This window comes from Falco rusticolus, chromosome 1 (genome assembly GCF_015220075.1).
Source record: "Falco rusticolus isolate bFalRus1 chromosome 1, bFalRus1.pri, whole genome shotgun sequence".
Taxonomy (NCBI): Eukaryota; Metazoa; Chordata; class Aves; order Falconiformes; family Falconidae; genus Falco; species Falco rusticolus.
In genome coordinates, this window is record NC_051187.1 from 22933720 (window position 1) to 22959853 (window position 26134).

General features: G+C 40.4%; 1 protein-coding gene across 1 annotated transcript in view; it reads left to right on the forward strand.

The window, feature by feature from the left end:
• Positions 1–26134, forward strand: part of LOC119142303 (protein spinster homolog 3-like) — a 40305-nt gene that overhangs the window by 2312 nt on the left and 11859 nt on the right. The window contains exons 2-10 of the mRNA XM_037375089.1: positions 1664–1729; positions 2195–2331; positions 2851–3002; positions 3879–3945; positions 4883–5073; positions 6945–7097; positions 10274–10463; positions 15892–15957; positions 23475–23573. Of these exons, the coding sequence (XP_037230986.1) occupies positions 1664–1729; positions 2195–2331; positions 2851–3002; positions 3879–3945; positions 4883–5073; positions 6945–7097; positions 10274–10463; positions 15892–15957; positions 23475–23573 (1121 nt within the window). The remainder of the gene's footprint in view (positions 1–1663; positions 1730–2194; positions 2332–2850; positions 3003–3878; positions 3946–4882; positions 5074–6944; positions 7098–10273; positions 10464–15891; positions 15958–23474; positions 23574–26134) is intronic.

The following is a 26134-nucleotide window of genomic DNA, read 5'->3' on the forward strand; positions in this document are numbered from 1 at the left end:
AATTCAAGTCTTTTGTAGGCTGGAATTTGTTCTAAATACTCCGTTCAAAACTGAAGTTCCTGTAAGACAGCATTTCTGTGCGTTGATAATTGGCTACCAGAAAGAATAGATACAATTGATTGTCCTGTTTAAATGATGCAAAATGTTTCAATGAAGTCACCAACTTAAACATCTGAGACCAAGTTTTAGGAAAATCCGAACTGCAGATGTTCAAGAGCGATTAAGAAACAGCTATAAAACCTTGGGTGCTGCTGTTAGGCTAGACCTGGATCTACGCTGCCTTCGAGTCAATCAGTAAATAGTGAGGAGATATTTTGCTGCAGCCACGGAGACTGTGGGACACCAGGGATTTGGCTATAAACTAGCTGGCTCAAGAATGCTTCTAAGTAGCTGCAGCAGCATAATATATGACATAACATGTAAAATACGCTGTAGGAGCAGAATAGGTGCCCCTTGCTAACCTCACCCTGAGCTCCATTCTGCCGCAGATCAGCTTCTGTGAACACAGCAGACGATTAACACAGAACTTGTTTTCTTAAGTGGTGGCTTCATCCTCTGAATAATGTTGTGATTTTGACTCTTTTGGCAAAACTAAAGCTGCATGAGAAGAAATGTCTTTTTTTAATTGATATCTTTCAATATCGGAGTAAAGGTATGCTTATTCAAAGCACTGTCTTCTGCTATTTTTATTTTTTTTTTTCGGGAATATAACACAGAAATGCAAGATAGGTGAGACGGTAGATCTGCAGCCTTGTATGCAGAAATGAAAATGACCTTTTTGTCTCAATAGCATTCATGCATCCATGAGGTGCCAGATCCATGGATCTTCCCTCCATTTGTTGCTTGTGTGACTTTCTTTCACACCTTTCAACAACATTTTTCCACAGCTATTGGATAGTTAGAAATTGAGGTGGAGTTTCTGTCAGCCATTATCACAAACAGAAACAATCACTTCTGGTGAAGTTTGTCTGTCCTTGTCACCACTAAAAATGTTAATTTGTTAATCTCATCTGATCTCTGCAAAATGGTCATGGAAATATGAGCAGAATTACACAACCAGAACTGTGATCTGAGTGACAGTAGTATTTCCCTGATTTAGCCACCATGGTTTAATGAATACTGTAGCCATTTGCATCCTGAAAAATCCTACACTAATTTGAATACTGTTTATAGTGAAAATATGAACAGTTATTATTAACAGAAGGCCTTTCAACTCATCTTAACATTTTAAGGTCACTAAAAAAATGTTAGGATTAACTGTATAAGATAACTGTATAAGATAGTTTTGCAGCCAGGAGATTGCTTTGCCACTGTTTTGTTTCATGTTGTGTCCATGAAACTTTGAACTGTAAACTGTTTATGTGCTTATGTATTAGCGGTGTAAAAGAAACAGAAAACTTGTGATTGAAATAGTTGGTAAACTGACCCTCATAAAACACGTATAGTGGAAGATCATGGATTTTTTCTCTAGTGATAAGAATTTTTAATTCCCTGTGTATCTGTGCTTGTGGTAGAGTAATGGTTTACATTGAAACTAGTGAGCTAAATGTGCTGCAGTTCTTGGCAAGCCCTCTTCTTGAAATAAATCTTTGAGTTGACAAATTAATAGAATTACGAGGAATGAGCAGGGTTTGCTGTCATTCAGTATTTGGCTCTGTTGCAGGGATCCTGTTAGATATACAGAAATACTTCAAGCTTAGCGATGGGGATACAGGTCTACTGCAAACAGGTAATAACGTCTCTTTTGTTCAGATAGTTTACTTTGCCTTACATCTGTGTAGTCTGTTCCTAAAACACGGTATAGTTGCTTATTTCTTCTAGTTCCTACTCATGTGTGGTGTTGCTCACTTCCACTTGTGGGCAGGCTGACTATAATGCAAAACTGAAAGTCTTTGGTTCAGTGAAGACTGCAGTTCAGTCCTTCAAAAATCCCACAGTATATGAGTCACAAAAGATGAGGGAATTTCGCAAGAAATACAGAACCTGAGCAAGTCGCACGTTTCATTTTTGTATAGGTTTGTTTTGAACCTGCATTTATCTTTTTCTAAATATCAGTATACCTACTAGTTCTACAAACTCAGCCTGCCTTTAACCTCCGCCCTAAAAAATAGCCTGTGTTTCTCTGAGGGGTGAGGAGTACGCCTGATAAAAATAATTTGACCAATATTGTCTTTGCACCTTCTTGGATTTTCAGTCTTCATCTTGTGTTACATGCTGGCTGCCCCCATCTTTGGATACCTCGGTGACCGGTACAATAGGAAAATCATCCTTGGAGCTGGTATTTTCTTCTGGTCTTGTGTAACATTAGGCTGTTCATTCATCAGTGAATTGGTACGTTGCTTTTTTTAGAGAGTACTATGAAAATGATGTGCCTACATCTTGCAGGAGTTTGATAGAGTCCTTCTCTAATCACATTTGGCAAAGCCATCAGTGAGCCTGGACTAAATGGAACTTCGTGCAGGAATGCTTTAGGCGATGCCGGAGTCCAGCCTAGGCAGTGCAGGACCAACACATTACTGTTGCAATTGATGGGATCTTATTTTTGTCCCAAACGTTTCTTGATTACGACCGTCTGGTGTAGCAGCTTGTTCAGCAAGCTTGTGGTCTGTCGGCCCTACCCTGTAGTTCCCTCTGGGTGTCACTCTAAGAAGTCACTATGCAGAAAGTAGAAACCACAGCAGTGGGATGTCAGGGGAGCAGGTGTGAGTGGGGGGAATATAGGCATACTCAAACGGCAGTGGAACTCTTATTTCCTCTGGTACATTTGATCCTCTAAAATGCACCTCTTTAACAGTAAGGATGCGTTCTTGCATGGGGTTTTTTGGACTGTAATATGTCTTTTCTCTGCAGTATTACTGGATATTCTTTCTTTCACGAGGACTAGTTGGCATTGGCACGGCCAGTTATTCCACAGTAGCACCTACCATTATTGCAGACCTCTTTGAGGAAGGAAAAAGGACCACGATGTTATCTATCTTCTATATCTTCATTCCAGTGGGAAGGTTGGTTTTCTTGCCTTGGGAAATTCTGACCACATCTGCAATTCAATACACCCTGAGCCTTGATTTTGACATATTTTTATGCATATTTGTATTGGCTCTCGCAAAAGGATTTGTAACTTGCTTAGCACGCTTAAGTGGAGCTGGTTAGGCTTATTTCTATATTTACCTTGAAGAAAAATTTGCTTGCTTTCCCCAACATTTTTTAGGAAGAATCTAAACTCTGCAAACCAGTAGGCTTTGAATAAAATATTTAATGAAGTCTAAAAGGAATATGTGCGTGGGGGTAGGTAATTTGTTTCTCGGTTTTGGAAGGCAAAAGCTTTCAGATATTTGTTTATTTGACAAATTTTTCAAAACCTCTCCATTAAATGTCTTCCAAGGAAAAATTGGCATTTCCCTCTCTTTTAGTTAAAGTGAGATTGTGTCTGAAGAAGAGGAGGAGAAGGGCTTTTTAAGTGGTTTGGAGGCATATTCTTCATCAAAGCAGGCAGCCAAGGCTGAGCCCAGAAGGCAGATTAAAACAGAAAAAAATTCCTGCAGGACTTAATTCATGTGACTAGTACAGAAAAGAGTAAATAATAAACTGCTTTATGGGATGTCTGATCTGAGTTTGCAGTGTCATTCTACAGAATATATATTCCAAGGGGAATCTGAGACATTATTGCCACCATCTCAAGTCTGCTCTGAGGAGGTTAGACTCTTTTTAATACTGGCTGGCAAGAAGACTAGCATAGACCATGAGGGTTGTTTCTGTTGATCTGTTTTGAAAACTATGACAGAACACTTCTCTGTGCTCTCCGTAACTGGCAAGATGTGTCATTTCAGCCAGCAAGAATTCATTGGTGCCTACTGATTATTCCTTTCTGTTGTTTACAGTGGTCTTGGTTATGTCCTAGCAGCCGGCATGGCAGGTATCACAGGTGACTGGCACTGGGCATTCAGGGTGAGTTACTCACTTTCACTCATGGCTCTGAGCCATTCACTATAAGTTGAAATCATCCCTGGGGTTTGGATTACTTGTGTTGAAAGAGGAGAGCAGCGGAAGGGCTTCCTACTCTCTGACTGGTCATGAACTTGGTGTTTAAGAGAACTCTTCCTGCAGGACAAGTGGAAGATTTATGCCTAGCTCTTGCAGAATGAAAGCAGGCATAGGTGAAATTGTACAGCAGCCAGGGCAGGTGCTGACGTTCCTCTTAACTGAGGACACACTTGGAATGCTTGTCAGTGCACCAAGAACTCCTCAAACAGAGGAAACCGAAGGTGAAATGATCATTATACTGGTAGCACCAGTATAATTCTTCAGGAAAATACAGAGAGATTGTTTTCTGAAATGCTGTTGGGAACATCTTCTATTATTTGAGAGTTTCAAGAAAAACCCTCTTCTGTTCTGGATGTGTCATCATGATGTCTCTCTGTATTGAACACCTAGTGCTTAGGAAGTACTTTGTCAGATTGTCCTAACTTACCTATAAAATTAACTAGCAGGTACAAGATGAGTGAGGAAGAATGCTTACTGGAATAACAGTCTGATGTTACTCAGATAACACGGATGACTGCATCAGCGATTCTTGCATTTGTGGCCAGAGTACTACAGTACAGTTTTCTTTCTTCACATGTTTTTCTCCACAATCAGAAGGAGCGATCATGTGTCCGTATGATGGGAAAGGAGGATCTATTTTATCTTTCCTCCAAAGTCACGATAGATTACCAAACTCACTCTTCTTCTTTACAAATATGACGCACAAACAGCAAGTCACATCTATTTCTGAACGCATCTGCATTTCCCCAATATGTAATTCTAATGCTGAATTTGAATTGCTGTGGAGTTCTCACTGTAAGACAAAAAGGTATCCTTGACCTAACCAGTCTTGTGTTTACAGATAACTCCTTGCATGGGAGGTCTAGCACTGGTTCTTCTGATTCTACTGGTCCCTCACAGGACCCCAAGAAGGACAGCAGCACACAGAGCGCTGAGCATCTCTGGCACAATAAGAGTAGCAGCTGAGAAAGCAGGTGTGCAGAGAACTGCCAAGACTACTTGGTGTCAAGATGTCATATCACTTGCCAAGAAGTAAGTCATTTCAGCAACACAAGTTCCCTCCATTGAGGAGCAACCATTCCATTATTAGAAATATGGCCATAAAATCCCACTCAGCTCCCTTGTATTGCATGCTGTATACAAGATGATTGAAAAGCCATTAGTAAAAAAACTTTCTTCCAGTCTTTTACAGGAATGCTACACAAGAGATCAAAGTTTCTTTGCTCTGTTATCCTTCCATTTTGAGAAGGGTGAAGGAGGCAAAGTTATGATGGCAGTGTGCTGCTATTTAAATTCGACTCTACTTTCTACGAAGTTTCCCCTTCCCTTTTGCTTTAACATATAGGGTAAGCTAGATTGGTAAAAGCACCTAATTAGCAGGTAGCTATCTGTAATTCTTAGTGCCTGAGGAAGGTTGGATCAGCATGTCCCAGGCAGCCTTTATACGGTATTTCTGAGCCTGCTGTACCTCTGATACAAGAGGTCAGTCTGTAGGACCCCAGTATGGTTTATAAAGTAATTGTACATATGTTTTGACCAGCTAACCTGTGGCTGGCAGATGACCTCCTCTTTTAACCATGCAAAAAACGAAAGTCAATACCAGCTGACCTGCAGGACAAAGCAAAACAGTGGCTGCAGGTTTCTCACCCCCCGCACTGGTGATAGCCCTTGCTGGTGCAGGTGGAGGGGCTGGATCCGGCTGAGAACAGCGGGTGCTGCACCAGAGCTACTCCAGGGCTGCTGCCCTGGGGCCCCATCAAATGCATTTTGTTTAAAGGCTTACTTTCCTGGGACCTTGTCTGTCTTTGGAGGGTTCTTCTCGAGGATCCAGCATTTTCTAGTTGACAATTAGATTTGCATCCTGTTTGCATCCAGAACAGCAAGTACACTAGAGAGCCAGTTTGTTGGATCACAATTTGCAGGCAGCATGGTCTGAAGGGAATAAAAAATGAACTTTCCTGAAGAAAAAATGAGCCTTTCTGATGTTTCAACAGCTAGACTATTGTCAAAGTTGCTTTCCTACAAAGATGTTCCTTACAACCTCCAGCAATGTTGTAAAAATAGATTTTAAGTTTCTTTTCCTGTAGCAATTGATTTCCACAGGTGGTTCCACTTTTAATCAAGCCTAAGAGTCCTTTATCTTTAGAAGGTGAAGAATTAGGTTCATATCTTAACAAACCCTTTAGTTTGGTGGTCACCTGGTCATTTCAGCATTATTACTTAGTCTTAAGATTTCATATCCCACTATTGACCTCAAAGGGGACTTTATCCTAAACTATTAACTAGAAAGATGCCATTAAAAAGTTAATTTTCCCCTTGGAAGGAGACAGAGTTTGGATGGTTTTTAAAAATACTTCTCCTTTTGTCTGAAACCTTGTTGTGCAGACTGAGAATCTATTTTTACTTACTCAGGTAGAGTTAAAGAGTGCTTCAGCCACTACGTCTTAACAGTTCGGAAGATCCAGATGTTACTGTCATTTATACTGGTTACTCAAACAACTTAAAACCATCCTGAGGCATTTAGATTTGCACGTAGAACACTTCATTTAGCTACTAAGCCATTGAATTCTTGCCCACTCTCCTTTGTTGTAGTTCTGCTATCAAAAATTTCACAGCAATTATTCTAGGAAAAGTTGGCAATGCAATCCACAAGAGACCAGGACTGGGATTTAACATGAAATCAGTAGGTCATACTCTTTGCTCTAATTAGTACTTTAGTGTTGAAGTTCATCGATAAAGCCTCATTAAAGTTTCTGTCTTCGAGGGAGTGCATTTTGATTATAAGATGTCTGAATGGATTATTTTGTTATTGCTTGAAATCCTGGGTATTGCAGGTAGGCTTTCCCTTTTTCCTCACCCCCATTCTTTCTAACATCTCTCATTTTTTTACTTTTGACTTTTAGCTGGAGTTTTGTGTGGTCCTCGCTGGGTCTGACTGCCATGGCCTTCGTTACTGGAGCCCTAGGAATGTGGGTACCACTGTTCCTTTACAGGGCTCAGGTTGTCCAGGGCATTGTATCACCATGCTTGGAAGAATCATGCAATTCATCTAACAGGTGAGGTGTGCACAGCTGTGGAAACACACTTGGAAGCACTGCACAGTGGTAAATCACAGTTTGTTTCCAAAGGCAGAAGGTAGGATGTGACTGCAAACACTTCTTGTGAAGGCAATTGGGTGTGAATATTAGACTAAATTGCTTCCAGGTATGCGGAGACACTCCTATTTGTTTGTTTGTTTATAATCACTCTGTTAACTGAGAAGATGCTGCCAGCCTTATTTAAGTAAAGGCGAAAGAAGCAATAAAAGGAACACTCAGGGGAAAAAAGGAGCCGCTTTAGCAAGGAGACTTCAGTCAACTATTGACTGTGCACCCCAAGCTTCTTAAATACCCATTGAAGTATGTGTAGACCCCGTGTTTTAATAACTTTCCTATTATCTTCTTGTTAGTCTGGTTTTAAAATTCCTGCTGTGTTGGCCAGGTCATTGTGACTCCCAGGCTAAAGCAAGCCTGATGAATTTGATCTAGTATCATATCATTACATCAAAATTAGATCATTTGTTCTTGTAACTGCCAGCAGATCTCCACTTACAGAGGCTGTCCAGACCAATAAAGATTAATAAGTATCAAATATTGGATACTTTACAACAGGAGAGGATTTGGAAGTAATAATAATACAGCTTTTGGGAGATCACTTTTCCTCAGCTAGGAAGAGATTTTTTTTCCTTACAATGTGTTATCCAGAACAGAAAAAATGTATTTGGTATTCCTTTTGAGTCTTCATGGCCACCCTCAATAACAGGGAGTGCTGGGACAATTCTATGTACTGACTCCCCTACCAGTGGCCTCCATACAAGTGCCCCTGCGTTTCTTCCGGAGGTATACCTAATCTGGTTTCAGTCTCTGCCTTCATGATGGATTTCCAAGAACTAACTGCTTACTACCTTGTCTTTACCTGGAAAGACAATTGAAGGGAAAAGTAGTAATTGTATCTTGATTGTGTCCTCTGGTAATGGGGTTCTTTTGCTTTTCTGCAAATGGAATAACCAAATCGACTCAAAAGTGGTTTCGGAGTTGTGGTGTAACCAGATGGGTTGAACAGTCATCCACAAGTACTTCAACGGGAAATGCTGTTGTCCTTCCATGGATGCCACCATTAGAACTTCACTTAATAGCAAATAATGCTGAGGAAGGGAGTGAACTTGGGAGTCTGGCTCAGGGTAGGCAGAGAAGAGAAGCTGAACAATTTGAACTGTTTGGCTGTATCTGTTAACAGATACAGTATAAATACTTCTAAGCTGAAGGTGTTAGCCCATGTTTTGTTTTCTAATCTACCTTCTCAATTACGTATTCCACAGTGGTGTTGCTAAAGCAGACGTGGTCTTCAGGGAAGTAAAATGGAGGACCTGATAGTTTAACCTCATGTACTGCTTCTTACAGGATGCTTTAAAAATAACCTTGGCGTAAGCTAGTGGCAGAAGCAGCGTAAGGTGGGTTTAGACTCTTATTCCAGGGGGATATAAAGAAACATATAAACAGCTATGTCAGACCTGTAGCTGATGGTGCTGGAAGACTGAGCTGCACATTCCGAGACCTGCCCAGGGATACTTTAAGGACCTTTTCCCCTCTGGCTGTTCAGCAGTTGCAGGTTTTGGTTAAGGATCAGAGCTGTGTCACTTACACTCCCTGGAAACAAATTCAAACGGCACCACAGCTGACTCAGCTCTCAATCCCTTCAAGATAAATAAATAGGCAGTATGAAGTTTTTATTTAGGTCTTTATGCAGGTGCTTTCAAACAGACCAGATGGATAGGTGAGCATCTCAGATGCTAAAAGATCCTGCAGGAGCCTTTCCCCCTGCCTAGGCTTCTGTACTTTCCTACTCCCTGTCAGCTGAACTGTGGATTTAATTTTGGCTGTTCCCCTTTCTTCCAGCTGTAGGTTTATTTCAACTGCATTTTACAACACATGAATCTTGTAAACACAATTGCGTGATTGCTTCGATCAACTAATGTCACCTTGGAACTTGCCTCTGCTGGACAAATCTCTTAAGTCAGCTATTCTGCCTAGTGACAATCTATATTGTCACTATCAAGCTATAGTGAGTGATGGATCAGAATACTGAAAAAATTACAGGGAGACTAAAAATATGCTTAAAGTCTGTTATCTTGTATAGCACTACTTTTTTTTTTTTTTTTTTTGTGTAGAATTACTGAGTTCCTCCTAATTAGCCAAAAATAAGTTAAAAATCAGATGCACTGTAGTTTAAAGGACTAAATCATATCCTAGCTGGTTACTTTGCTTTGCAGTCAGAGGAAGCTTAGGAAAATGTACAGAACTTGCCACGTAGCACTCTGAAACATTTAGAGACACTTGTGCTCAGGACACAGTGCTCTTGTCCCTGTTTGTCTCAGGAGAATTATGATGCATTAAACAATCAGTGGCACCACTAGTCTTGTTGCAAGAGACTTGCTTTGTCATTAGGATCTCATTTGGGACAGAGAGAAAAGTATATATGGAAGTCCCTTTGGAAGCTGAATCTTCTAAGCTTTTCAAACACATACCTTTAAAACATGAACTTGTCATTCCTGGCAAACACATTTGCATTTACAGACACAGAAAGCTGAGTGGCATTTGAAATTCTGCATTCAGAAGGTACTACATGGACCTCCCACTCGTTAACTGTTCAGTCTTCTTTGAACTCTTTTGGGAAGTGGAAGATGTTTCCCATAGGGAAATGACTCATCTCAGCTGTGCTAACTAGAGGGTTATAATTTAGATGTATATAATTCCATGTGATAGGAACTCTTCCAAGACAGCAGATTGTGATACAGCGTTATTCCATCTGTGTTTTAGGGATGACTGAGTAGATTGGTTCACAAGGTAACTGAGATGACCGTCTCTCTGCGAAATCACTGGATATCCAAGCCAGGTCATACTGAGAAGAGCCCTCCTTGAGCCTGGGTGCATAACAGCTGCTCTGTAAATGGGAAAATATCTGCTTCACAGGATAGAGCCTCAGTTGCAGAGGCATAGCTTCAACTGAGGCTTGGGATTAAATCCATTTAGAGGGAGCGGGAGGGTTAGATCGAGTGGAATAACATTCAAGTTCCACATTAAGGATTCCTCTTAAACTAAATGTATAAGCTAGCACTATTTCCCCACACCCCCAACCCCCTGGCCCCCCAGTATGTTCTTACTATGCTCAACTGAATCCTTTGTTTTGTCACCAGCCTAATATTTGGAGGCATCACCATTGGGACGGGAATCTTGGGTGTCATCGCTGGGGCAGAAGCTGCAAGAAGATTAAGGAAGATAAACAATAAAGCTGATCCTCTGATCTGTGCCACAAGCATGTGCATTTCTGCTCTTTGCCTCTACATAGCCCTGATGGTGGCCCAGACGAACATCCTTTCCACTTTTGTAAGTGCCAATCTGTCTGTCATTAGCAAAATGTCTTTTGGGATCCTGGGGAGAGAGGGAGTGGGGAGGAGGAGGTGAGGGGTGGCTTTGGCAGAATTCTCTGCAATCTTCTAGACCATTAAGAGGTTTCAGTGACTTGCATCAATGTGGCCTGCCAGCTATGTACTGCGCATGTTGCTCCAATACTGCAGCTGCGGTCTGTCCTGTGAGAGCCGTGTTGTGCATTACTTGATCCAGCAAAAAGGGCAGGCAGTTGGGGCTCAAGACCTACAGTCTGCCCAAAAAGATGAGAATAGTAAGCCTGTTAGTTAGCTGCATGAAGCTAGTGTCCCTTATTCACAACTGTAGTTCAAAGAAGTTTCAATTTTACGTTAATTTTTAATGCTATGTGATTAATTTAGTATTCTTGTTGATTTTTCCTCTCTGAATACTTAAAGGTTGGTATTCTTGTGACTACAACATACACAGTTCTTGCTAAGAATAATTTAGCCATCACCTTCAAAGGCCTAAATCACTAGCTGATCTTCAAAGTCAAGCTTTTGGCAATGCAACCTGAAGTATAAATCACTTAGGTTCTGTTCTCAGTAAAGGGAAAACCACAGACTTGCCAGGGATGACAAATAGTTCAAATACAACCCTGTGAGAGGGAACTGAATGTAAACCTTATCTGAACTATAATCTGGTAACAGCTAGAGAAAGACTCCAAGCGTTTTTCTTGTGACTCCATAGCCACAATTACCATGATTAACATAAATAAGAGGATCCAAGTAAAGTTAATTACAGTAATCAACAGTTCTTTCCAAAAGAGTACTTTTGCAGGTTTTTTGCTTCTAAGAGTAACACTTATTCAAAGAGGTTTTCCTTTTGACTCCTCAGGAATGTGTATTCCTATGGAAAAGTGCCTTTACACCAAAGGAAAAAAAAATGGATTTGCGTGTCTGAGTGTGTGTATACAAAGCAAAAGGTGGAATTGAAGATTATTTTTAAATTCAAGAATGGATATCTGAGTGCCATAAGAATTAGCCATTTTTCTGTTTCTCAGGTTCCCTCGTAGTCCCACTCTGAGTATGTTCTTAAGTTCATTTTTTGTCATTAGCAGTGGAGAGCAATAGTTTAATTTGCCAGTCTGTGTTAGATGAGTGAATCAATATATTGGTTTTGAATTACCAAAATATACCTTTTATGAGAACTGATAAAAAGAAATTTGTTTAAAATGTTTCTCTCCTTGCAAACAGCATTCTCTTTTCAAGCAGTGTGTTATCTGGAAGGAAATTCTAAACTGGGATAGGGATAACTGTGTTCTTTATGTTCCTTCCTATGGGCAGACAACGTGGTCTTTTAGCCAGAGACTTTGCCATTTTGTCTTTTGTTTGGCGTGCTTGATTCAGGCGTTGCAACATGTAACATCAACAATGTGCAATGATAATAAATTGTTTGTAATCTAAGTACCTGATTCTTCTACTACTTTTAGCACTACAGCTGCTTAACTATTGCCTTCTCTGGTACCTGCCATGCCTCTCCTTGCTTTCTAAACAAGATTTGACACTAGTCATACTGGTGTGAGAATTGGAGTGGCGTGCCAGCTGGTGCATCTAATTTGAAGGTCCCACTGAAACAAATCTTCCATTTGTGTAGGACACGAGCAGGAAACTGGCTTTCCAGTCACTGTCTGCTCAGGCACACGGACATTAGCAGACCTGTCTCCATCACTTCACAGTGAGGAAGCTACTGAAGCAAAAAAGCATACATGCATCAGTGCACAATTACAGTAGTTTCTATATGGTGCTTTCCACTGTCTTGAGTGGATAATGAAGGGAACAAGACAGGTTTAGGTTTAACCAGCTATGGCCAAAGCTGGAAGATATGTTTAAAAGCACAAGAATTCTAAGTTAAATATGGCAGGACTTCCAGGGTTTCTGTTGAGGTAGATGGACTGAAATGCCATGCAATTTGTCTCCTCTTTCTGGACACTCAGTTCTTGATTTTGACGACTACCTTTGAAAAGACAGAAAAACATTACCTGGCTTTTTTATCTCAGAGGCAGCTTTGTCTAAATCTGTTCCTGTCTTCAAAACAAGATGAAGCACCTGCAGTGCAGCAGGTGCTTTGGAAAGGCATGACTGAACCCCGTGACTGGGAACCTTGGACAATATTTGGTGTGCCGGTAACTTAGACTTAAACAAACTTCTCTTTGATGGTAATGCTGTGTCAGGATGCAGTCTTGACCTGCAACTTGCCTTTGAAGGAAGCATTCCGCAGCTCTTGTCTCTGATACATCTGCCCAGCTGTTTAACAGCAGCACGTGTGTTTGGCCCTGACATTGATTACAGTCTAATTCTCTTCATAGTGTCTTTAGGTATGAATGTAAACAGTCATCTACAAAGCAAAATCTCCTTAACATTTGGGACATTTTTCTAGTTGTATCCTTTGGAGATCAACTAAGTGTTGTCTGCTAAAAAAGTTGGAGAGCCTGGGGAAGGTGACAGCAACAAAATATGATGCTTCACGCTTTTCTAGGTACACTTAGTGGATTAGAATGGGCATGCCACAAACACGATTGCACAGATTTAATGGGAACCTTTTCAATATTTATTTAAAATAAGAACGTGAGATGGTACGAGGAATATTGAGAGATGGTAGGAACAGAAGGATATACTTTAAATAGAGCATTGCTCTATTGTTTTCCTGCCATCCTCAGCCCTTGTTCATGGCACTTAAGGACACAGTTTAGTGGTGGACTTGGCAATGCTAGGTTTACAGTTGGACTTGATGATCTTAAAGGACTTTCCCAACCTAAACAATTCTATGATTCTCTGAGTCTCCCTAACCAAGTACAGTACTTCCAGGATGTCTCCACCTGTTTTGGAGAAAAGAACATAAAATTCTCTTCTCTTTATTGATTGCAGTTGTTTTGCAGTTGGGTGGCTTAGAATGCCAGCTATCCAACTATATTGCATTTATTCTGCATGAGAAAGGACAAAATTGATACTGGTTTTAGACAAAATACCTTGATACAATCCCTAGAATGATTTATTACCTTCCAGAACTGTCTGGGTTACATTTTTCTGATGACTCAACAACTGTAAACCACACAAGACCTTAGGAAAGAAAAGAAAAGCTAACAAAGTTAGCTTTATTCTCTAACGTTAGCACAATTCTGTATGAAATAATTAATCTCCAGAGTATGAGGCTGTAGCCACTGAATATCACATTTTGTTATCATGGATAATTTTTCATGAATTCCTATTCCTTAAAACTCCAGGTTGATAGCATAACTTATTTTGTAAAGATGAATTTTGCTTTCTTTTTTTGCACTGTGCATGACATGCCTTTGTTCATAGGGGCTTGGAGAGACTAAATAACTTGGAAAAAGCATAAAGAGAAAGGAAAACTGGAAACAATACTTCAAAAGTGCTAAATATCACAAGATTCCTGTAAGGGAGGTAGACCAATCTCTCATTTGATGTATAAAGGCAGTTAGTCACCTATTCCATTGATGGTATCTAGGAACAGTCTGGAAATTTTCAGAACCTTCTGCTCGAACAGTTGTTTTTGCATCTTGTTATATCTGAAGTATCGCCAGGATTTAAATAAATCACTCAATTCTTCGTCTCCTTCCTGATTCACTTTAAACTGCACTGCACTGTCTCTTGCTAGCTATGGCAGAACTGACAGAATTTACCTAAGTTCATGCCATTATCGCTGTATAGCAGGATTCAACTGCACTTCTGCATTTGCCTATTATGCCTCTCTGGTACTGCTTTGACTGCTTCAGAGGCTGCAATTCCAAGTTAAGCAATAGCACATTTAAAATTTATTTGTATGGAATTGGAGGAAAAAAAAAAAAAGAAAGGAGGCTCCCTGATGAATTTGGATCCTCCAAAGGAGTTCAGAGAGTATTAGCTTGAAAAAAGAAGATGAAGGGCTACTATTTTCTGGTGGCTGCAAGATCTGACATTATTAGTCCTTATTGTCAAGTGGCTTGGCAAAAACCTGAACTGTGTGATATTGTTGCCCACGCTAACGAAGACATTTCATTTTATGTTTGGCCCAGAGTTCTCTAATAAAAGGTGTCACTTGCTTTCCAGCGAAGACTGGCGTGCAGCATTGTTTCTGTAGTCTATAGACTGTTATTGCAACAGTTGTGGAACTGAAGAAGAATGATTGCATTCTGTCTCTTGCAAGGGCAATGTCTGCCAAAGTTGTATCAGTGGAAAGACTTTGATAGTGGGATGCATAAATCCAAGACCTAAGGTGTAGTCAAGGAGTATGTGAAATGAGTGTTATAAAACTTAAAAAAGCAGGAATTATGTATGGAGGAATACATTCAGCTGCATTTACAGAAAAAAAAAATAATATAAAAACCTATATAAAGCATTTTGAAGGAAAATATGTCTGGGTAAAGATCTATACTAAATATCTCTGTACTTAAATGAACTTTTTCTCCAGATTGGTTTGGAGCAGAAAACACATCAACAGTACAGGCAAGAAACACAGAGGAGGTAGAGGTATCATAGGAAGACGTATAATACGTCTGGTTCTTCTTGGGAGAATGGAAGTTAAAAACAAAAAAAAATAGTTTGCCACTGTGCCTTTCTTAGGACTGTGTTTTCACCAACCAGATACAACATCTTGACCAAGACCTGACCAAACAAGGTCCCGGCACTTGTTATTATAATGGATTTTATTTCCTAGCTGCCATCTGACTTTGTGGCCTGCACCACTAAATAGTTTTTGCTTTCTAGAACTCCTCTGGCTTAATAGTGTAGCTTTATTGCTTTCCTCAGTATCAGTTACTCAGTACAGCCTGTTAAAATCTATGTCCAGGGATGGCTGAAAGGGTTAATCTTTTCGAAGGCCACAGCTGTAAGAATTGTTGGGGGCCCTATCCCTTTCCTGATGGCTGGATCCCCATCTGTGATGAATTAAGGAATTCCCACAGGGCACCAAGGCTTTGGGGCTGCCTGTCTCCTGGAGTCCATTTCATTCTGGAAGTCATCTCTCTGAAGAAGCCTTTAAAGTGCTTGTACTGGCACAGAGGAGTTCTGTTAGTTCATTTGGAAACCTGGGCAAAGGAAGGTCTTTGAGCACTTTTAAAACTTGAACTGAATGTTTCTCTTCACAGGCTCTTGCTTTTCTCCTCTTGGGTTCAGCAGTTCACTACAGTTTATTTGGGAGGGTGGTATATGTCTTCTATTTTGACTCTTCCGCTGAGGATTTGTGACACAAAGCGACTCACGCCTTTTTGGTTCCTTTTCCCCCTTTTAAGATGAAGTTAGTGTTTTTAAGTATAGACAGAGATGTTTAATTTATAAGTAGATGGGTATGTACAACTCTTCCATAGATAAGCACAGTCAGTGAGCCTGCCTGCATCTTCAAAATAAAGGGCAACGCAGTGTGTATAGTCACCGCTTTCTTTTTTTTGCAGATTTTTATTGCATTTGGAGAACTGTTTTTATCTGTAAACTGGGCTGTTGTGACAGACATACTGTTGGTAAGTGCTTGTGAAACAATTGCTTTATTTTTAGGTTTTCCGCTTTTCTCAACATAATATTGTTCATAAGCCTGCATCCTGGTGGCCAGAAGGACCTCTGCCTTCTGGAAAGAGGTGAATGAACTCTTGCTAAGAACACCCTTATTGGTACCCTGCTGACGTTAGGGATGTAATCATGTGCCACAACATGCAGCTGTGCAAAGATGCCAGTAACAACGTAGGTGAGCTGGTGCAGTAGTTTAAGCTCTTTGTAAGCCCAGAAAGGAGATGTCCTGATTTGGATGAAACTCATGCAAGCAGAACTATCTTGTGCTGCTGATACCCACACTAGTTTGGATTTTCTGTACAGCTCTGTGTTGTTGGACGTCCACCAGAAAATGGTCTGCATCTTAAAGAGGGTCACTAATAAAAAAGAGGGTCTGTCTATAATCAGAGATTTTCTATTTGTGCTGCAAAGGTTTGAAAAGATGATCCAAATGGGAGAAAGTCAATATTCTGGAAACTAAAGTGAGTGAATCCATTACAGTCCATCATTCTGAACTACTAGCAAGTTCCTTTATTTGAGCATACAATGCAGATAAATTCCAGCACTTGTAAGTCACATTCATAAGTGGTGCTACACTGACAAAGTGTTAGGTAAGCAGCAATGCTTATGAGACTCTTGGGGGTTCCAGGATTGACACCGCAAGCCCAAAGAATAGCAGTGCATTATTCCTTTGAACTCGGTCATCCGTAACTTTCTTTAGAAAGGAGTGATGTGAAAAGCACAATTAGTCTAGGTATCAATAAGAAGCTAGTTCTTTTTATCATTGCAGAGAGTTTTAGTGTTAGTAATTTTTTAACGTACTTGAGTTTTCGCTCCAAGAAAAAATTTGGCACCCTTTGGTTTATGCTCTAGCTCCACAGTCACTAATCAGTGTCTGTGTAAAACATGGGACAGGTATTGTTGTTACTATCAGTGAAATACAGAGATTACTGCAGTCTTATGAAGTAGTTTATATGACTTTTTTAAAAAAAATAATTCCATACTATGAACAAGCGGGATATAGTTTATCAGTCAAATAAGCAAGGAAATGGTCTACCTTGTTCATATCTAGTAATCAGACTTGAGCAAGCTGCTTTAAGTAATAAAGCCAGAGCTATTAACATGATTGACAATCCTTTTGTTGCTGCCCATGGGCATAGCACAAAGCATTTAAATTGACACTATCCTTTACTACAAAGAATATTGTATCACAAATGAGACCCAGACACTCTACTTTGGAGAATCTTCTGTGGGATCACTGTGTTGCAGAACGGTGGGTGTGACTGTAACCCAAAAATTTCAAGCAGGATGCTACCTGAGGGACAGAGATTGTTGAGACAAGTGTGTCACAGGCAAAATGCCAATGCGGTAGGTATTGATAAAAGGCAAAGTAGGGAAATTGTATAAAGCTATCAGGACAAGTGAGAGGAGACACAGAAGTAAGGATAAAGCAGAACAGAAATCTCTGACTGTTTCTGACCCTCAGGCTAATGATGGAAACCCAGTAGCTGAAGAGAGCCTAAGTAAGTGTCACAGGAGCATTTTCCATTTTATATAACAGTTCGTCATTCTAAGAGAGCTCAAATCTATTTGCAGATTAGTACTACAAACTCCACTGTCATAATAAATCTTTCATACAAGAACATAGTGAATGCATTAATATGTAGCACTACCTGTGGTGATGTGTTATAACATGTCACAAGAGTTTAGGACAGTAAATAAAACTTGCAGCCTGTGGCTCATGTGGAACACAGTTGCCTACAAAGCTGTCATCACTGCTTGCCACGACAGGAATTGAAAATGTACAGCTGAGGTTGCTGTCACAATGATCTTAGTGGCTCAGGTGAACAACTTGGTATTTCTAAGAACTAATTAAAAACAAGTGGTAGAAAAGCTGAGCAGAGAGAAAAGTTTCTCTATTACAGACTTCCATGTAAAAGGATGTGAGAGTGTAGCCAAATGCTGAGGACTGTCTAGCGACAAAAGACTAACTGTGAAGCACTACAGAATTCTCCTTCCATTGATTTGACCTTGCCTTGTTGACATGAGCATGTTTATTTTCACACTTCATAGTTTGAAGAATTTTCCTTTACATCCTGATCAAGACGAAGGAATGCAACAACTTATATTTCACGGTTCTTCAACAAAGCACTGTTGATACTGCCTATTGTGTTATGTTCTTAAGCTACTCTTTCACAGTGCTACTTACTACATGTCAGTTTTCTGCACTCTGGAATTTTAGCAAAACAAAACAAAAAAATGCAGTCAGCATTAGTGAATTGGTTAACTGCTTAAAACCTCAGCCAGCAGCAAGAGGGTTTTCTTTTTTGACTCTCAAAGAATGGTCAGAAACAATTATCATTTGAGACAAGAGGTACAGCCTTGAAGCGGTGAAGGTGCTCCACCTTGAAGGTAGAGACAAACTATCACCAGCCCAATCTGAATTTTTTTGTTAGCTTCTATTTCATTTTATTCTGAAATCACTGGGGTTTTGCAACAGAACGAGTACTGTTACAATTAGCATTCCTTTTGCATCAGTTGAGGTATTACTGAAGGATTTGTTTTAAGTTTCTCAATTTACTTTTCTTGGAACTCTTACATCTGCATTCTGATTCTCACCTCTGTGGTTATTAAAGAGGAAGGTGACATCACTGACTTAGATACAGTTGATATAGGTTGGGAAAACTAAAGCAGGTGTTTACTGTCAGCTCTTTCCTTCAATTCCTTTCTGAACGCAAACTGCAAAGGCTGCAAGGAGCTGTGCTTTCATTCAGGTCAGTTCTCAGGCCTCAGCTTGCCTAGGGAATACTACATCATACTGCAAGGGAGGAAGTTCTTGTCTCCTGAGTAACTGACACCCCTCATTTGTATTTATTTTAGAATCTTTTGGCTTTAGGTATGAGCCATATTGTGTCAGCTGGCAGCAAGTGGGAAGGTGAAAAGTTTGGTGGAGCACAGCTCTGCAGTGGTGTGTTCCCCCTGGGAGCATTCAGTGTATTACCATGAATGTGCTTTGGGTTGGATCTGTTGGATTCTAAATGTTACTAATTGTTTTATCAGGAAAATAATGGAATTCCGTTGAATTTGTGGCTCTCTGCTCATTCAGTGGCAATCTTATTTGGGAGTTGTGTTTCGTCCTACTGAAAACCCGTGGGTTCATTGTATTGCTGCTATTACATTGACTGAAGGGTGCCATAGATAACAACAGTAATTTCTCTTTTTGCATTGTTTCCTGCGTGAACTGGTAGAATTTTTGATAATGTGGCTGGATTTGCTAATGCGTGTTCTTATTTTGCCATGGAAATTACTTTTCTTTCTTCCCGCATGGTGCTACTAGCCAGACAATGTAGCTAGGAATTCATTTATCCTGCAACCTGTGGAGCTGAAGACAAAGGAAGATGCTGACTGAATGATAAGGACTGTCTTTCTTTGTGGCTAATACATCAAGATGCATTGCATGTAGCAATCTTTGTGCCTCTTATTCAGCTGTAAACATGAAATTATTTACTGTACAACTACAGTCATAATGTGCAAGTGGAGAAGTGCTGTAGCTGCCTTGCTTACAATACGCTGGCTTACTGGGAGGCTGTACATGGAGCGTCCCGTATGAAATATGTTTGCCATCTGTGAGGTAATGACACTGTCTTTTAAATTTTTAGCAGCTAATAGTGTAGGAGGTGCTGGAACTGGAAGGTGATACAGGGTTTGGGAAGGCTACCAACATGTCCCTGTCTTTGGAAGTGCTCTTGGAGGTGTAGGAGCCTTTATCAAGCTGTCTCTTCCATCTGCTTTTTTAGATGACAGCTCTGTCACATCATCTGCAGGAGGATCTCTAAAACCTCAGAGACAGCACGACTGGGTTTGCAAACTGTACCTGTTTGGGGCACCCTGCTTACCTGTCCAGGCATCTGGGCTGGGATCTCCTAGGAGATGAGTGTGTAGGGTGTCATCTGCATCGCTGACATGGCATGGGTAATGGGCAGTCACTGCGGGCAGGCAGGATGCTGTGGCTATTTCAAAGTCCCTGTGTGGGGGAGTGTTTGGTTTCTTTTTCTCTTAGTTAATTCTACAGTGCTTTGAGCTCTTGCATATGGTTTCCATTGTGCAGGAGAACCTGAATAATAGCACAGGGAGAGTCTGTATGAGCCTCGTAACTATAGGAAGCGTCTTATCCTTCTCTTCCATTTTTCTTGTTACAGCTTTGTTCCATGTGTCTCTTGTAGTTACAGATACGAGATATGAAATAAATGTGGTAAGGAAGTGATGCACGACACAGAAAGAGTGAAAATGAATTTATCTTTTCTAATGCCTGCAACATCCACAATACGTTAAGTGCATAACAATATCTGATTTGTATTTCTCAAGCACAGCTTGTCATTATCAATAAAAGAAAATAAATCTTAATCTAGGACAGATGACATGATACTCTTGGAGAGCCAAGAACTGACAGTCTTCAGTCCAGTACAGCCTTCTGCTGTAGTTTCTTCATCTCGCTTTCTGTACAAGAGCCTGCCCCCAAAATGCAGATGCTCAACTGGTACTCCGGGAAAGTTCTGAAAGAAAACAAACCTTGGGTAGACTGCATGCCCTCATTCTAGGCCAAAGTGTGCCATGACCACAGTGAGGAGGAGCTGTTGGACTGTTCCCTCGTCCCATGGATGACAAGGATTTCAGCTTCCAGATCAGCCAGCCTCACGTGACTCCATTCTTACACTGGCGGGGACTGGATGCAGTGTGATGGCAACATGACATTCAAGTGGTTTTCAGTAACTGAAGAGATTTCCAGGACACCCCTGTTTTAATATTTATTATTGTTGAAGCACTCTATCTAAATATTCCTAATGAAAAATAAATATTCCGTCCACAGTAAGAATATCTACTTTGGAGACACTAGGAATGGAAAAGGGTACAAGATAGCTGTGTGTGTACAAAGTAAGGAAAGACACTGTGACTTTTAATAAAACCGTGTCACATACAGTACTCTTACTGGGTGCAAAGATGCTGCTTTAAGATTTTGAACAATTTGTGTATCCAAGTTTGTGGCCATTTCTGGCTAAGAAGGGCATAGCCAGTGGGGACTGGGTCTTTACTGAAACTGCTTGCAGTAGGGTAAGCAGTACCGAAAGGCTCCCGCTGAATGGAATGAGTTATATGAGCTCTTGAGAAACTCCCTCTCTGAACAGAGGAAATTTGGCTGTAGAAAAAAAGGACATCACTGCTCATTGTTGTGTTTCTGGCATTCCAGCGGGGTGTAAGGCATGTTAATGCTTAGGAAACTCTGGCTAAAAGAAGGGTTTGCTAGGCAGAGACAAGAGGCCAGATAGCCAAGTTGGCTATAATTTTTGCTACTTGTGTTGGGGAAAATGTTTTTATTTTCTTTCTCATTTTAGATCAAATGTTCTGTTAAATCTAAATGGGATTCATAGCCTCACTTCTTACGAAAACAAGGCTTACTGCAGTCTGTGTCTGCTTTCTTTTTAAGTTTTGAAACCATGGGATTCAACCAAGTTTGGTAAAGAGTTGGACACCTCAGGAAGACTTGAGTTCATAGAAGCCTTGTGAAAATAGGTGACCCTGCTGAGAAAAATTACCCAAATTGGTACCCCCCCAGAAAAGCTGCATTTAGGAAAAGACTCTGCAGCATGTACATCTTGGCAAACATGAAAGAAAATGGTCGAAATAGGTTTGTGACAGAGAGACATACAGCATGAAAACCATAGCGATGGAAAAAGCTTGGTATGATACTTAAATCTACAAGATGTAAATCCTACGTTATTTTATGAATAAGTTTTTATCAAAACAAATTTTTTTAGGTGTTTTGATTCTATACCTGCGCCGCTTTTCATACCAAGAATGTATGTCATGCATGTATGTAATGGTAGCTCCTGCAGATGGAGGGCTGCATGAGGGGAAGGAATGCAGCGCTACAGAATCCTCTGTCAATCTGCCCTTGAATGCCAACCATTACATATATATAGCTTATTGTCCTTCCCGTTCCTGCATCTGTACTAAGGACTCATAGTTTCAGTATAGCTAAAATGCTGTAACTTTGTGGTATGTATAGGTCCTGACTGCATGTGGCACTGAAGTGTTTTTCACTCTCATTCTTACGAGAGTAATTAACCTTCATGTCTTGCACAATATTGCTTCCTTACTCATCTGTTTTAATTAATGGAGTTCCACTCACCCTAAAGATGTGGCATTAAAGTTGTTGCTGTGATTCAGGTGCATCTTAGTGGTAGGTAAATATTTTTTTATCTAATATTCTGAGGCCTCACAAACCACAAAGTTTAGTTAAATGTGAAAGCAGGGTCTCTTTTTTCTTCTAAACCCAATTTGGAATGCATGTTAGTATTTCCTTGAAGGCAGATATAGAGCCACAATACAGGTTATATACCTTGAGTTTGTCTCTTGGTAGAACACCAGTCACCCTGTTAATTAGTGTTTGAGACACCCTAAGTGATGTTCAGATCAGTTTCCAAAAAAACCCAAGTTGGGGAATAAAGGACTGGGAGAATATTAAACATTTGGTGTCTGATATGAGCAAGTGGTTGGAAAACAAAGGTATGAAGGTTTAAAATTACTTCTGTCTCATTCTAACTTGTCAATGCATTTTGCATAAATGTATTATTGAAAGAGAGAGACACAAATTACATAGAATCATACTGTACTTCTTCAGGCACAGCTGATCTTCAGTAGCACAGACAGAAAGCCCTTATTCCCCCAAAATGACTGTATTTCATTTTAAAAAGTAGTTCTGATCCACGTGATACTTTGCCACGTTCTGGTTATGCGCCACATCTTCTCCAACTTATTTAAACTGTGTGCACTCAAACGCATAATCATTTGGATGTATTGTTACTAGTGTAGCTATATCTCAGGTGCTATCCAGTTGCAAGCAGCAAACATCTGCCATCAAAGGACAATCGGTCACCTTCTGGTCTGACAGGTTGGGTCCCCTCCCTCTGTCTTCACATGGTCTGCAACATCCCAGCTGACATCCTTTGCAGCCATGGCAGCTACTTCAGGTTCCAGGTATCTCAGTTGCCCCCCCAGCAGTCTAGATCGTGTCTGCCAACACAGTGTAGTAAGAGATTTTTCTCAGAGGCTGTACTTGCTGAATCTCCTCATTAGTAAATCAGTATGACTGCAAGGGTTGCTGGCTGGAGGTTTCTGTTAGTTGTGTGGCCAAGTGAATCTGTACAAGCTGCTGTGAGTCTACAAATGGCAGCAGGGGAGTCATGTTTTTCTTACTTTATTGTCATTCCCCCTTCTGTGTTTCTTTCTTGCATGTTTTTTTCCTTAACAAAACATCCAGTGTACTTTTTTGCTCAGAATAACTTCTCTGTCTCCAAATGTATAAGAAGTGCTTGAATATGAAATACATAAAAATGAATACATTCACCTCTCTAGGATGTTATGCAAGCAGCTGGCCATTCATGAGATTCACTCTATTAATATTTGTTCTCTTGTGGGTTGTGTTTTGTTTCAGTATGTTGTGACACCAAGACGGCAGTCTACGGCTATTGCCTTGCAGATTTTGGTGAGCCATTTGCTGGGAGATGCGGGCAGCCCATATCTCATTGGGATTGTAAGTGCACTGTCTGCTTACTGAGCTTTCTTTCGGGTCAAACTTCTAGAAACTGACAGACACTCACAGAATTGTAGGCACTTCCTGGTCCAAACCCAGAAATCACTCAAATTGGTGGCCTTGATACTAGAATACAGAGACATTTTGTTAAACGTTTTTGCTTGCATGAAACTTCTGGTCCTGTGACACTGCGCGTATGTAGAATATAATCCTGTGCCTATACGTGTGAGCAGTTCCATGCAGCATGTAGAAATTCATTCTGATTTTATATTTGCAAACTCATACATTTTTGAAGGCATACATTTTTGCAAAGATGGTGTTGCGGGTATTTTACTAGGATTTAAGCACTTTCTGCTAAGTTTGTGAGGAGTTCTATGGATATTAATCAAACACCATAAAAAGCTAAGACTCTTAGTTCAAATGTTGAAGTTTGTAATCTTGTAATTAGTCAATGGTCTCTTGAAAATCAGAACAAGAGTAACTGCAATGGTTGCCTTTTGATACTACTTGGCATTCAAAGCTCTGGTCTCAAATCACCTTACCCTTGGATTCCCGTATTGCTTGAGACCCAGTTTCTCAGTTCTTCCTACACTGACTTGATCATAAGTGCTTCTGGACAAAGCAGCCTAGTACTGTTTTCTCCTTGAAGTTCATTTGGTTTAGTTCCAATTGATGATGTCTGGCAGTGTTGTTTCCTTCCTTCATTATTTTTTATCTAAGACACAGTGATTCTGCACACAGTAGCTAAGTAGTCAGTCACCCACTCTGATTTTTCTGCTGTACTGGACATGGGAGAGTGAGTTGTCGTTGTTGTTTTAAAGTTTTGTTTAGATGGAAGTTTATTTTAAGAAGTTCACCTCAGGAATATATGTTCTTTAGCAGTGTTAAGGTTAGACTGGGCCAGACAGACTTGCCGAGTGAGTGGTGCCTGCAGGCACAGCTGCTGCTGGTCCAGCCAGACAGGGGATCCCCTTGTCCTCAACTGGGTGAAAACCAGTCTCAGCTGTGTAATCTGTCTGGCAGAGAGGGCTGTCCAGGAGAGATTCCTCCTGCTTGCTGTCTTTTTTTGGCAAATGAAGAGGCTGCTGTGCTCATTGATGTGTATTAGAAAACGATGGCCCCCGCACTGATCTAGCTCTACGCATGGGGGAACATAATAACCAACGTCCCTGTGTCATGAAAAATGGCTGAAATTATATGCAAAAATGAGAGGTTTCTTGAAAGCTGAAATATGTCTTGTGCATTCTCCCTTTGACTATTCTATTGATTTATGCTTCCTGCCTGAGAGTTTAACATGTTTGCGTCTGTCACCCACCATTCTTTGCCATCTTTGAGGCACTGATAGAATTAAGCCTGCCTGCTGGATGTGCTGCTGCGTCCTGCCAGTGACTGTGTAGAATACTTCTTATGCAGTACCTTGCATGCAGTTGCTTTAAATAGCAGCTACTTGAAAAAGTGTAAAGACAAAAAAAGCTTATACAGATGAGATTAACCTCACGTAACCTTGCAACTTTGCAAAGAACAGAGACAATAAATCCAGGAATAAAACTGCTGTATGTCCAAGTGGGGTCCTGTGCAATGAGCATAACGTTTGACTCCTGGAATGCTGCTGTGAACCGACACACCAATGTGGCCCATGTTCGCTATTGATTAAACACCAGATCTTCTGCATTCATGTCTTGTTATTGTTTACTAACCTGCTTCAGCTAACCCTTTGGCTTAAAAACCAGCTGGAGCGTCAAGAAATAGTCTTTTTCAGAGTCTCTTTTTCCTCCATCTCTGCTCCAGAGATTTTCTTACTAAGCATTTTAAAATTAAATGCATGGGGTTGTGTTTTGGTGATTATGCTTGCTATAGTCCCTAGGTGCCCATTTAGAGTTGATCTTGCTCTTATCTGCCTATACTGTCATAAATAATCATACGAAACCCAGCAAAAGTTGAAGAGTCTCATATTTGTGTATTTCAAGTCACACAGTATATTCTAAATATCAAGAACAAATGTGGGAATAAAAGTGACTGCATTCAACATATATCTTTATGCTAAGAAGAGATTTCAAGTTCCTGAGTTGTGTTGAATATTATTGAGTTTCTTGGAATCAGCTTTTCTTTCTGTCGACAAAAATAAAATTTATTTGTATCATTTATAGCTTTTAAGACCTCATCCTCCAGCCAGTGCAAAAAGCAGCTGCCTGGTATCTTCTTCTTCCCAGTTCCTCATAATGTCACTCCATGACTCCTCAAATGCCTTTTGGCTCAAAAGCAGACTCCACTCTTGTCTCAAATTGGTTCCCAGCTCTTCCCTTTTTGAGTGTTGCTGCTTGTGCCTGTATGGATGCTAACCCCCTATTTCTATCCATTTGATGCTGATTAGGGAGGTATAAAGCTATCAAGTAACATCAAGAAATGATAAAGGTCATTGCCAAATGTCTCTCCTATGCTAGCTATCTGGAGATGGGCTAGGAAATGGTAAGATGAGTTAATGCTTACCAAACATTATGAACGTTGGTTGCAGGATTTCCTGCTCTTATGGCTGGACACACTGAAGGTGTAAAAGAACATGA